The 13,234-nt window shown below is 33.9% G+C and overlaps 1 protein-coding gene across 3 annotated transcripts in view; it reads left to right on the top strand.

The window, feature by feature from the left end:
* LOC136025254 (G protein-coupled receptor kinase 2-like) overlaps positions 1–13,234 on the top strand; it is a 149,160-nt gene that overhangs the window by 87,151 nt on the left and 48,775 nt on the right. For all 3 annotated transcript variants that reach the window (XM_065701101.1, XM_065701098.1, XM_065701100.1), the window contains exons 7-8: positions 6,581–6,785; positions 11,066–11,212. In XM_065701101.1, coding sequence (XP_065557173.1) covers positions 6,581–6,785; positions 11,066–11,212 — 352 coding nt within the window. The remainder of the gene's footprint in view (positions 1–6,580; positions 6,786–11,065; positions 11,213–13,234) is intronic.

Genomic DNA, 13,234 nt, shown 5'->3' with positions numbered 1-13,234 from the left:
TTGTTGTAAAAGAGTATTTTAAAGCATTGAATCCAAGTAGAGAAAAGGGATTTCGGAAATTCACTTTGAAAGAGTTGTATGTGGACCAGTTTTCAACTATTTATGTGACACAAAAAATAGGATATAAACGCACTATGAGAAAAACATATCTTAGGGACCTGCTGAAATATGATAAAACACAACGAACAAATTCATATATATAATTTATTTTATTTTGGAGAATAGGATGTTTCTGGAAAACTATTTTTTCTTTGTAATTAATTTAAATATATAACAAATAATAAGATCTAACCATTACAATCAATATAAGTATATAATAAATATGTAATAGATGGTATATCTAATAAATTTATTATAATCTTATAGTATGCTATTACCTTGTAATTCTAATGAATTATACTAATTATGCTTATAATTTCACGTTTCTTTGAAACCTGAATCGACACTCAAAAATTTGTCAAAAAAGTTCTCACTACAACGCGGTTAAAACCAGCCACCCTCTTGCTTGGCTGGTAGTTTCGGGGGATCTAAGTGATGTATCCTTGTTCCTCTTTAAAAATGAGGTAAAATAGTCCTGTGATGCACTTCCTGTGACCAGCGAACGGGAGCAACGACGGAGTGTGGTTGCGAAGTTTTCTGGCTTTACTGTGTGCTCTGTTTTCTTTGCAAACTGATAGTCAACTGCCTTTGCCCTATTTTGCACTATTTGCACTATTTTAGCTTGCACTCTCTGCTCTTGTCCTCTTAACAGTCATGAAGTGCTGATTTGAACAGTTTAAGATTTAATATAGAAAATTTTAATACCGATTTGACTATATGTAATATCTCAATCAAACAATCAATTATCAGAGGCAACGCTATAGTAAAGGTCTATAGTAAAGGCCATACGGCTCCAATGTTTTGTTATTTATTTATTACATATTTTTTTCCTCAGAGGCACTTAATATGGAAGGGGTCGTCGTATAAACTTCAAAAGGGGCTCTTTCGATTGGAAATCGACAGTTCTAGTGCCCTTTTTAAGAGTCAAGTGATCGGAGGGTAACTAGCCTCCTTTCCCCCAAATACACTTGAGAAAAATTTTGAGGTAGGATTTTTTTTAATGGTTCAAAGATCACACAACAAAACTATGGGGTCGGCACAAATCACCCCGGGCCCGGGGGCAGGCGTTGTAAGTTATGCCCTGGAGGCATGTAAGGTTCTTATGGAAGGGATGCTTGTATAAACTTCAGGGAGGGCTCATTTGATTGGAAATTGAAAGTTCTAGTTCACTTTTTAAGAGCCAAAAGTGATCGGAAGGCAGCTAGCCCCCCACGCCTTTTTTCCCCAAATACATCCGATAAGAATTTTGAGGTAACTATTTTGTAAAAAATAGTTCAAAGATCATATAAAAAAATTCCAGGGTCAACACACCCCCCCAGGGCCCCGTGACTGGCGTTGCAAGTTTTGCCCTGGGGGGGATATGATTTTTAATAGAAGTGCTCATATAAACCTCAGAGAGGGCTCAACTAGTCTCCCCCTCCGTGCCCTATTTTTCCCAAATGTTTCAGATAAAAATTTTCCTATAGCCATTTTGTTAAAAGTAGTTAAAAGGTTAGATAACAAAACCCTGATGTCGACACACACACACCCCCAGGGCCTAGGGGCATGCGTTGTAAGTTAAACCCTGGGGCATATATGGTTTTTATGGAAGGGATGCTCGTATGTGCTTCAGAGAGGGCTAATTTGTTTGGAAAGAAGTTCAAACCAGGTCAAACTAATTAAGATTCAGTATTCAACTAGTAAAACTTAATCTCTCGCAAACATTTTCCAGAAGAGGTTTTTTTCTGGCAAGAATCCAAGGATTTTTAGTATAACCTAAATTCTATTCTGTTTTCATTGTAGATGCTTGTTTGATTTGTAGAGATCATTTTTTTTTTCGGATCATAAATTAATTCAGTCAAGCGGAAACCCTAGTTAGAGCAAAATGGTTCCAATAATGTAGAGGAACTGGTCATTGTTTTAAAGATAAGAAGAGGGGAGGAAACCTGAGCAATTATAATGGTCAGTGATATAACTTTTCTCGAATCTGGATTCTAAGAACTAATTCTTTATCTAGGACATTTGTTTCTGACGAAACGATGAAAAAATATTGGCCTACTTTTTTGAGCCGTCCGCAAAAAATATACATTACTACTTTAGCTCATATTTTATTATTTGAAATTATGCTATATGCTTTACAGAGGAATTTCTCTAGGATAGTTTATTTTACCCTTTTGAGCGATTGTATATCAAACAGTGTCGGTTTTGGCCTGTCTTGATCCCGGGACGAAATCTTAATTAGAGCCACCCCTCCCCCTGTCTCCCACAAAATATTCAGGCCAAATTTTAACAATATGTTAATTTATTAACAATTTTTTTAATTTAATTAGTAATTTGTTTTTTATTTATTATTTAAATTATTAAATTATTGTTTATTTTTTAACCTTGTTGTTTTAATTACTATTATTTATTTTATTAATTGATTGATAAATTATTAATAATTTTCATTTATTAACTGCACCCTCTATTTTATTTTAATAAAGATATTTTTTCAAAAATTATAAAATGATTATAACATTTCGATTATTTATTTGAAATTTTGCGCCCCTAAAATTTCTACTCCCGGGCCAAGTTCTCCCTCTGTCCCTCCCCTAAAACCACCTCTGATATCAAATGAGCTTTATGAAAAATGTGGCTTGATCCTACATCTTAGGCCTTTAATGAAAGAGTATAAGATGCTTCAGTCAAGTTTTGTGAATGAAGGATGATAGATTACCTAAAATTGTTTTAGCAATCTAAAGCAGGGCGTTCTTGAATAGAGTGGGATGAGGTCAACTCAGTTGGAACTTCGTGGGAGGGAGTAAAGAGTGAAGTTCTAACAGAGGGGGTGAATGTGGGGCTTGCACCCCTGTGTTCCCTCCAGCAGTTTTTGCTGCGTGGAGTAGCAGCAGCACGATCGTATACAGTGCTTTTGTTGAGGGGGAGGATTACCAAAAGAATCTTAATTGGGTAGTTCTGAAAAATTGAAGGGGCCAAGGGTTTTTACCTGCATTTTAAGAAAAATTTACTTGTCAGAGATGTATTTCGTAGTTATTTAGGGTAAATAATTATCTCAACCAGCATTTTACGGCAATATGTAGTCGAGAAATGTTTTATGCAGGGAAGGGGGAGGGCAGTTCAATCGAGGGGGAGGAGTAGCAGTATCTGGCAGAAAGATATTTATATTTTATTTTAATTGTGTTTTGTCTTTCTTAATATTGTTTGTAATAGCAGAATGGGCCTAAATAAGCTTGAGTGTGGCAAATTAGCTTCTAGGAATTTTTTATTGTTCATTGACCCTCTTTTTGTCATTTTGGGTATTAATAACGTAGTCAGCAATGGTTTTGTATCTTCTTATGCTGTATATATTGCGATAGAGTTTCTGGTGCTCTGAATTTGCCTTTACAATTGCTGTAGTTACAAATACGGTCATAATACTGATGAGTTAAAATTCCGAGATAACCAGTCGATCGGATTTTTTTTCAGGATGTATATTTAAAAAGCCCCCCCCCTCACAAAGTCTTAGTCCATCCCTCTCCCTCCAAAGGGTCCTGACGTTTGGAGATTTTAGACATATTTGGTGTTTTTATATTTTATCGAGTTTCATGTACTTCAGTATTAGCATGTGTGTACAAGCAAGTATTGAGAGGATATAAGATGGTAAAGATCCATAAAGTGATAGCCACTAAACAAACATACCATTCGATTTGCTAACAATGTTCTATCTGTATATTCTAATCATTTCCGTCACAAACACTGACTGCTAAGTCTTATAAAAAAAAACGTTCTGACAAAATGAAAAAAAAATCACTTATTAAAAATAAATCCCTTTTTTGTCCTTCTCCCTTTTTTGTTCATTTTTGGCTGAAAACTGTCAGTTTAACATCCTGCCTTTAATTTCATATCATAGCTTATTTTTATAATCAGTGATTTTGAAAGAAGCTTATTTCCATTTCTGACGTTTCTCATTATTCGACGTTTTTGACACAAGGCGCCTTGGTTCTTGATTAATCGTGGGGAAGATAGTGTTCCTTTGGTCATTAATATGATTCTATGATTCCATTTCTGTGATTTCTTCGGATGAACGAAGTACCTAATATAATCTGCTTTAATCAGCATATTCATAGAGAAGCATCAGATTATACACTTTTTTTCAATAGATGAAACGCTGGACTAGCTAACTAGTATTGATTTTTGTTTTATAACTGGCATCAACTAACATTGCGATTGATTTCTTGTTATAAAATTGACGAGAAAATTCTGTACAAACTGGGGAAAGATTTCGTAATTTTAGTGTTGTATATTATCTGTCTTTTTGGCCACCCTTTTCGTAAAATCCTTTCGTCAGACTCTAGCTCCTTTGCGAAGGCGTTTTAGAGTTTTTCGTTATAGAATAATCAGCTGTTTTGAGCCCAGTAGCTTTTCTTCTGCATAAAGAGCATAGCCTGTGTATGTACATACTGTAATGCACGTTTCTATCTTCTCCATTGAAGAGTTTTGGAACACATCATGTGTAGCGCATTTCTTCTTGACTCCTCCTTAACTTGTGTGCAATGATGGATTTATAGAAATTGGTTGTGCTTTGATATTTTATTAGGAATTTAATCAATAGTTCACTCTGCTGACCACGTCCGTTTGTGGTGCTGTGATGTGTTCCACCTCTGAAACAAACTTGCACGACTATATGCCTAGGCTACTATAATGAGATACTGGCAACTAGATATAGGTCTTAGGGTGGATGAAGCTGCAACCTAGTAAGAACGCATGTTTTTTAAGACGTATGTGGATGTGTTGGTCCTGTAAACTTTGCACCAATAGCAGGGAGTCCTTAAACAGATACTAGTTTTTTTGTTTCTAAACCATAGAGATTGGTAGCAAAGGAAAAAGCAGTAAATAGTGTGATCGGACCGAGCAATTAACTTGATCATGTAAAACAGGGTAATTCTAAAAAAACAGTATTGTCAATAAAGACCGAAAAGTGATTTCCTATCATATCTGCTTCGATTGGCTGCAATTTTGCTGCCAATGATGTAATGCTTCAATGCTGTATGCAGTCAATTCTGTGATGCATTTTGCTTACAAAATCTTATCGCTGGGCACTGGTGCAGTAATTTATGTTCCAAATGTTTTGAATAAAGACAAAATGGATTTTTTCACATCTTTAATGACAAAGTTGTCAGTAAAAGAAAGTTTCATACCTGCGCAAAGCCTGCGGAGTTTAGATCCATATAAAGCTGATAGAGTTGCAGCCATAGTGAAAATGCTGTCATCCTCATATTTCATGTGCTGCTCGTCAATAGAGGTTACTTTTCGCAAAGTCCTCTTTTTTTAATGAGCTCTAAAGTGAATTAGTGTTTCCTTCTTCTAATTGTTCATTTAGTCTTTGATACAATCGTCTTAGCCTAGCTACTGGAAACTAAGACCAAGTTTGTAAATAACAAAAGAAATTAAAAGTTAATGAAAAACTTTGTAGCGCTTGTTTGTCTTACATTTAAAAAAAAAAAAACAGAGGAGAAAAGACAAACGGCTATGCGAGAAGAAAAAAAAATAATGAAGAAAAAAGTCGTTGACGATAGTTGACCATATCAGGAGATGTATCGTTTCCAAAGGATATTCTTCTCGGTTTTCTCTTATCGGATTCAGATCGTTAGTTGGATTTTGTTCAATCCATTCTTATAACAATGGGGGAAGATGGTGAAGATGTAAAGATAAGATACTTCTGTCATTTCCCATTCTTCTTTTTGTTTTTATAGTGGGATATAGTCAGTATGCTGATGTGCCAAGTTATTAACGTTATTACTGCCGCACATCATCGTAACGTGGTGTTGATTTGCTGGTCAATACTCATCATTAACCCACCCTGTTTGGAGCTTCACCTATCTAAGAAATCACAAAGATCTTTTTCTAATTTTTTCTTAAAATAATTTAAATCATCGGGTCTATTGCAGCATTAGAGAAAAACTTTTGTCCCCCGTTCCTATCCTAGTAGAGTGTGCTCCTAAAACACTCTCTACCTCTCTAACATAATCGTTTTTCACCAGAAAGGTAGGTATGTTGAATCTTGTTTCAATTGGAAAACCACAACAAATTTTAGCATGTTCTATTGATAGAAAAATCTACGCTGTTGAGACCAGTAACTCCTTCCCACACTTTATTGTAATTTAGTTCAGACGTATGAGAATTTCAGAGCTTAGAGTTTTATTCACCAATAGATACAAATTAGAAATATAATGCTCTTTTTCCCCCGTCCATGACTTTTTTTTTTTTTTTTTTTTTTTTTTTTTTTTTTTTTTTTTTTTTTTTTTTTTTTTTTTTTTTTTTTTTTCCTACTTTAAGCTTTCACACATGAATGAATGCTCAAATAAAAATACGTATAAAACATCATTAGTTTAGATAAGAACAGAATTTTAGTTTATGGAAAGAAAAATGGGACAAAGTTTGTTTTTAATCTTTTCTTCTATGACCATTTTTTTTCCAAGACCAGTTTCCAATATTTAGTATTGTTTATTTTGTGTTCTTTCAGCCGTCCAGTGACGTGGAAAACATTTAGGATGTATCGCGTTTTAGGAAAAGGAGGTTTTGGTGAAGTATGTGCCTGTCAAGTTCGAGCCACTGGAAAAATGTATGCCTGTAAGAAGCTAGAGAAAAAACGTATTAAAAAAAGGAAAGGTGAATCTATGGTGCTTCTTGAAAAGAATGTACTTCAAAGGATCAACTCTAGGTTTGTGGTAAGGATTTTGTTTTGTCTGTCTTCCCCTCTTCAAGATTACTCTAATATTCCAAGCAATATTTGTTTGTAATTTGCTTTTGTTTGCTAACAGCATGGAAAAAAGTAAGCCGACATAATGGTAATATTTGGAAAGAACGTCTCAAAGAATCATCTCCAGGATTGTGGTAAGAATATATCGCTACGGACGATGTTTTGTAAAGCATTAAAAAAGATAAGGCGAAATAACGTGCTATTTGAAATGGACTTTCTTCTAAGGATAAACTCTAGGCCTAATGCGAGGATTTTCCCTTTGTTCCTTTTTCTAAGCTTAAACTAAAACTACAAGGACTATTTTGTAACTTATTGGAAAAAGGAAAGGTTAATAAATTATGCTTCATCCCTAAAAGAACGTACTTCATAGGATCAATTCGAGATTTAATCTAAGGAATTCCCTTTTCTACTACTCTTTCCAAGATTAACCGAACGGTACAGACGATACTTTTTAGCGCATCAATAAAAGAAATAGGCCAATTAATTATGATGTTTGAAAAGAACGTGCTTCAAAGGATCAACTGGTAAGGACTCGTAGGACTTTTGCCGAAGATTTTTCTTCCTTCATGTTTTCAAGCTTACGCTAAAGACTCAAAAAATGTTCCGGCGGAGGTTTTTTTTTTATAAGAAAGTATCCTAGTAACTGATTTATTTTTCTTGGCCATATTCTTATTTAACGCAGCCATGCGGATTAGTTCATAGTAACTATACTCTTCGTCACTATCACCACTGGTTTTAAAATTATTATAAACAATCCTTGCGACCAGTGCTGTCGCTGAGATATTGAATTATTCCAAGGTTTGAAAAAATACCAAGAAGTTAAATAATATAATATATATATATATATATATATATATATATATATATATATATATATATATATATATATATATATATATATATATATATATATATATATATATATATACATTATTAACCGTACTTTATTAGGATAATTTTTAATGTACGTATCTTTTCACGAATCCGAAGCTCAAGACGGAAATCTCAAAACCTTAAAAAATTGCCTATGAGTGATAACGCTGTGGCGGCAAAAGACACACACACACACGCACACCCACACACACACACACACACACACACACACACACACACACACACACACACACACACACACACACACACACACACACACACACACACACACACACACACACACATACATATATATATATATATATATATATATATATATATATATATATATATATATATATATATATATATATATATATATATATATATATATATATATATATATATATATATATATATATTAACCGTACTTTATTAGGATAATTTTAATGTATACATCTTTTCAAAAAATCCGAAGCTGGACTGAAATCTCAAGACCTTAAAAAAATGTCTATGAGCGATAACCCTGTGGTGGCATTTTATGTCTAATATATACATATTAGGTACTTATATGGGAGGCCCGATACGGTCAATCATTTTGATCAAAAGCTTTCGTCAGTCGACTGATTCAAGGATGATTGACCGTCTAGGAACCTGTTTAACTCTTGAGTCAAGCGGTTGACGAGGGTGATTGATAGAAAGTTTGAATGACTCAAGCGGTTGATTGACCGTCTAGACTAGTTTTGTTCAAGTATTGCTTCAATCACGCGCTAACAACAATGAAAGACATTGAAAGTAAGCAAAAATGCGGAACGGGAATTTATTGGTTTATTAAAAGAGTTATACCGGGGATCACCCTGACTTTCGAAAGTTAAAAGTAGAGACTGTTGTAACTGAAATAAGAAAAGTGCGGCATTTGACAGGTAAAGGATAGGGTCAAAGAAACAGTAGCTGATAACATCACTGTTTCGGCAGAAGGCAGAACAAAACCAAAAGAATTAGGTTATTTTTTTTCTATGATTTTGATGCTCTTTTTGTTTTATTTAACCTTTTTGTTTAATTAACCAAATGTTGTGGCCCGAGTTATATCACTAGCGTCACTTCTGGTTTTTATGGTCATTTCTATCCATAATCAGATTCCCAGTGAAACTTAAAACAGTACAATCTGAGAATGATAATTTTATCGAAGGAATGGGGTTTCTTGAGCTTTTTCAATCATTCCATACCTTTTTTGTCCAATTTTCTTAATTTTTAAGAAAAACTAACCAATTTTTTTTTTTTACCAAAAACAAAAAGAGCATCAAAGTAATAGAAAAAAGTAAAAGAAAGTAAAAGAAAAAAAAATATAAAATAAATAATAGAAAAAAACAACCTAATTCTTTAGGTTTTGTTCTGCCTTCTGCCGAAACAGTGATATTATCAGCTACTGTTTCTTTGACTCTGTCCTGACAAATCATGTTTTTGTCCCAGCTATAGCATAGGTGTCACATTTTCAGGTATTTACGGTTATCAACTATGGCATTCTTAGTATCAAGTGTATTCCTTGTAATAAATTTATATTCAGGATCTTGAAGCTAGTATTCCCTCGTAAGAAACCTTTTTTCTCATAAGAGAGCAGAGGATAGTGTTTCCTAAGCTGGAGGCTTTTTATTGTCTATTCATTTCGCTATTATAGCTAAGAAGGGAAATCTTGCCTCATTCCTTCTATTCTAAGCAGGGCCAGATTTGAGTCCTTTGACTTCCTTTAGAAAGAGGTTCCAGTCTCCTGTGATCTGAATAAATAAACAGAAGAAAGATCAGCTTATTTCTTGTAAAGGTTTTTTTTGGGGTGTTATGTTAGACATTTTTGTAAAGTGTTTTTGATAATTTTGAATTAATGAGTCCCTTCGCGTTTAAGTTTTCTGTTTTCCAATATTCGAAAAAGCATCTTGCTATAGTGTACTTATTTTGTATACTAATTAAGGATAAGACCTTCGCTAAGGCGTTTCTATCAGCTAAATAAACATATATATATATATATATATTCCGTTAATAACAAAGTTGCTATTAAGGGTATAGCTGATTTTCAATTGTCTGAGCATGGCTCACCCGTGGCGCCTTTTTGGGTAGTTCTAGTTTTTGTTTTTTAATGGTAAATTTCGACAAACTAAAAAAAAATGACCTCTCTGCCTTAAAAGAGAAACAGCATTTATTGCAAATATTCTACAAGGGGTATGCTAGTTTTTGATGCGTTAATAATGACTGAATAAAAGATTCTTTTCGCGTTTAAGCCTTCTATTTTCTAATTTCGTAAAAAGCACAAGGTATTATAAAATTACTATTAAGGCTACATTTACTACTCAGTTACTCTCAGTCACTCAATTACTCATTTACTTTCAATTGTCCGAGTATTAGTCGACCATGGTCCTTCTTTGGCTAGTTTATTTTTATATTATTATTTGTATATTATTTGTATTATATTATTATTTATATATTATTATTTGTTCGTTTGTTAATGGTAGACACATTGAAAAAATGAGTCGGTAATACAGTTGCTGACCCTATAAAATCATATCTATTGACCTGTTTCCCAAAGAACAAAAATTGAACGTGTTGTTTTTCCTTGCTAATACCTGTTTCCAGTTCCTTTCCTTACTGTACTTATTTGGACCTTTTCATTTATTGCATGTTATTGGGAGGAGAAGTTATTGCTTCCACTTTTTAAGGAAAACTAAAAGTAAAACATGAAGGAATACGGACCCATTCTAATTTGCAATTTGTGGCGGGGTGGACCCAACAGGGACGAGGCTCATGCCTCAAAGACCTGTTACTTAAGCACCTCAAGCGACTGGGCTCGCAGAGTCACAACCCTGACCCCAACTCCATGGCAGGGCTCGAGACTGGTGACGCTAAGACTCGAACCCGTGCCCCGACGAATATAGAATCCCAAGTCCAGTGTGCCATCGACTTGGCTAGGGTGGCTTACTCACTGGAATTATGTACAAAAGAAAACGTCTAGGATGAGGACTGAGAAGCAGCTTTACTTTGCACAGTAAATCCAGTTAGAGTGGCATCTCGCAGGACATGATCCTCAGTCATTTGTTGATTACCTCAAGCGAAGGTTGATAAAACCTAGGGATAGAATTAGGTAAAAGACTAGAAGGACGTTGACCATTTTAATACCAGTGCCGCAAATAAAGTTATACTAAATCTGATGAAATGTGCCAGTGGTATTACAAATCTTTTAGCATTGATATTGGTGTATACTCGTCCTGAGTTTTAGTCTCCTGCTTGGAATAATTTATGTAATTATCATTAAATAATAAGCTAATAATCTTCTGTAAGTCGAAAGATAACAGCAACTCAGGAATATAGGATCTCTATTTTTCATTTCAGGTTAGTTTAGCGTATGCATATGAAACCAAGGATTCACTATGCTTAGTACTAACTTTGATGAATGGGGGTGATTTGAAGTTTCACATATATAACATGGGTGGCGAGCCGGGTTTTGACTTCAATAGAGCACGTTTCTATGCTGCCGAGGTAAGAATTCTTTTTTTTTTTTGATGATAATCTTCGACACTTCGGTTTATTTTTGTACATAGGCTATTCAGCGGAGCGGTCCAAACTAGGTATAAACAAAAAGATAAACAGGATCCGCAAACTGTCTCAGCATTTTGATAGTTTTTAGACCGGAAACTCCTAATTTCTCAGGGGGGAGGAGGTTTGTCTGACCAATCTTAAGAGTAAGAGTGTTGGGGTTCTATGTACAGATTTGGCCTATAAAAGCAAATTGTTTTTCTTTAATGTCCCGTACCTAACGTCAAAAGTAAGAAAAACATGGTTTTGATATTAAAAAAATGTGAGAAATAATGTCAATATGCCTTCGTATGACATCTTTTCGATTGCTAATTATCGAAAAAAAGGTAGATACAAAAGAAGAGCATATTAGGTGAAACTAATGATTGTCTAAGAAATAAGAATATATTTATGTACCTTCAATGTAAATGAATCTCGAACGATAGAAAAATATGATTAGCAGTACCTTGCCACTTGTGGAATCACTCATTCCTTTTTAATATTAGAAGATAATTATCGTGTTGAAGATACGGAACACATACTAAGGCTGCTAATTTGCTGGGGGGGGGGACTCTTTGGACTAGCCCCTGGGGATGAGGCTGACTCCCTTCTATGTCACTGTGTGCAGCACGATTGGTAGTATTATCAGATATAAGAAAGAAAACTTCCCTTTCTTTACTTCTTGTTTCGGTTTTTTTGTTAGTTAGTGTGTACGTCTTCTTACTGGCGTTCTTAAACCATTTTTTCGTTTTCTTATACTAGTGTACAACTACGATTTACAACTAATAACCTGAATTAAAATGTATCTCGATCGAATACTGTACCTTGAGGTACTCCATTCAAAAAGGAGGAGACTGGAATAAAAGTTAGACATGAGCAAAAGGCACAACAATCTTAGCCAAAAATATATCAATTTTAGAACAAAATAATAGTAAATACATATAAACGCTGTGATTGAACCCCTTTCGTAAGGGTTCATATTTTCATAATTTTCATTACCTGTTTCACGTCTTTTTTAAAGATATAATTAAAATGGCTTAGATGGGTCCGATCCCTTTTAATCTAAATATAAATATTATTATTATAAATATATTATGTTTTAACTCTGCTTTTTATTGTATCAACTAGACGAACAAGTTAGTGAGAGGGAAATGTATGCTTTCGGTGCCCTAACTTATTTGGGACTATATTTAAGAATTGCATTACATCTTCCAAATTTTGCTCTGGTTGAGCTACCATATTGATTGAAGGATCTTATGGAGGTGGCACAGGCCTGATTTCCCCACATATGGCATTCCAATTGTTAAAAACAAGCGATTTTACTTCCTCAACACTTTTAGTTTATTTGCATGATTTTGTCAAAAAATTCGAAATTTTATATCATTTTCAAGGCTCTTGTTTTTGGTACCAAAAAAGCTACACATAGCGTCCACATTGAATATACGGGTAATGATAATCGGCTATATCTTTCTGTCTTTAACTCGGTATAGATAATTAAAGTAATAATAATAAAAAAAAAATCCATGAAACAAGTTTTTCAAAGAAAAGTTAGAGTTCTATTCAACCAGAAATTAGCAGAAATAAAGTCAATAATCTTCCAATTATAAAACTGCAACGGATAGACATCACAATAAATAACCGAATTAAAATCAAAACGAGCAAAAACATGAGTAGGGCTGACAACTCCCATGCCTTCTTAAGTCCAGAGCACAATTTTTACTTTACTAAAAAAAATAATAATAAATGACCGTGGATTGTCAGTTTAATATACGTAGACTGATATTTATCCCTTAAAATTTTAATATTTTTTTTTTATTTATTAAAGTTAAAAGATGGAAAATTTAAAATATATTTTGATTACAGTTTTTGTTTTATATTTTCAATTTTCTCGTAAACAGGGTTAACTATGCATTCACAAGACAAGAACGTAATTTGCACAACAACAAAAAAACAAATGACCTCGGATTGTCAGTTTAATTTTCATAT

Source organism: Artemia franciscana, chromosome 3, assembly GCF_032884065.1.
Source record: "Artemia franciscana chromosome 3, ASM3288406v1, whole genome shotgun sequence".
In the NCBI taxonomy this organism is placed as follows: Eukaryota; Metazoa; Arthropoda; class Branchiopoda; order Anostraca; family Artemiidae; genus Artemia; species Artemia franciscana.
The sequence above is the reverse complement of the archived record's forward strand: the minus strand, read 5'-3'. Positions and strand labels throughout refer to the sequence as shown.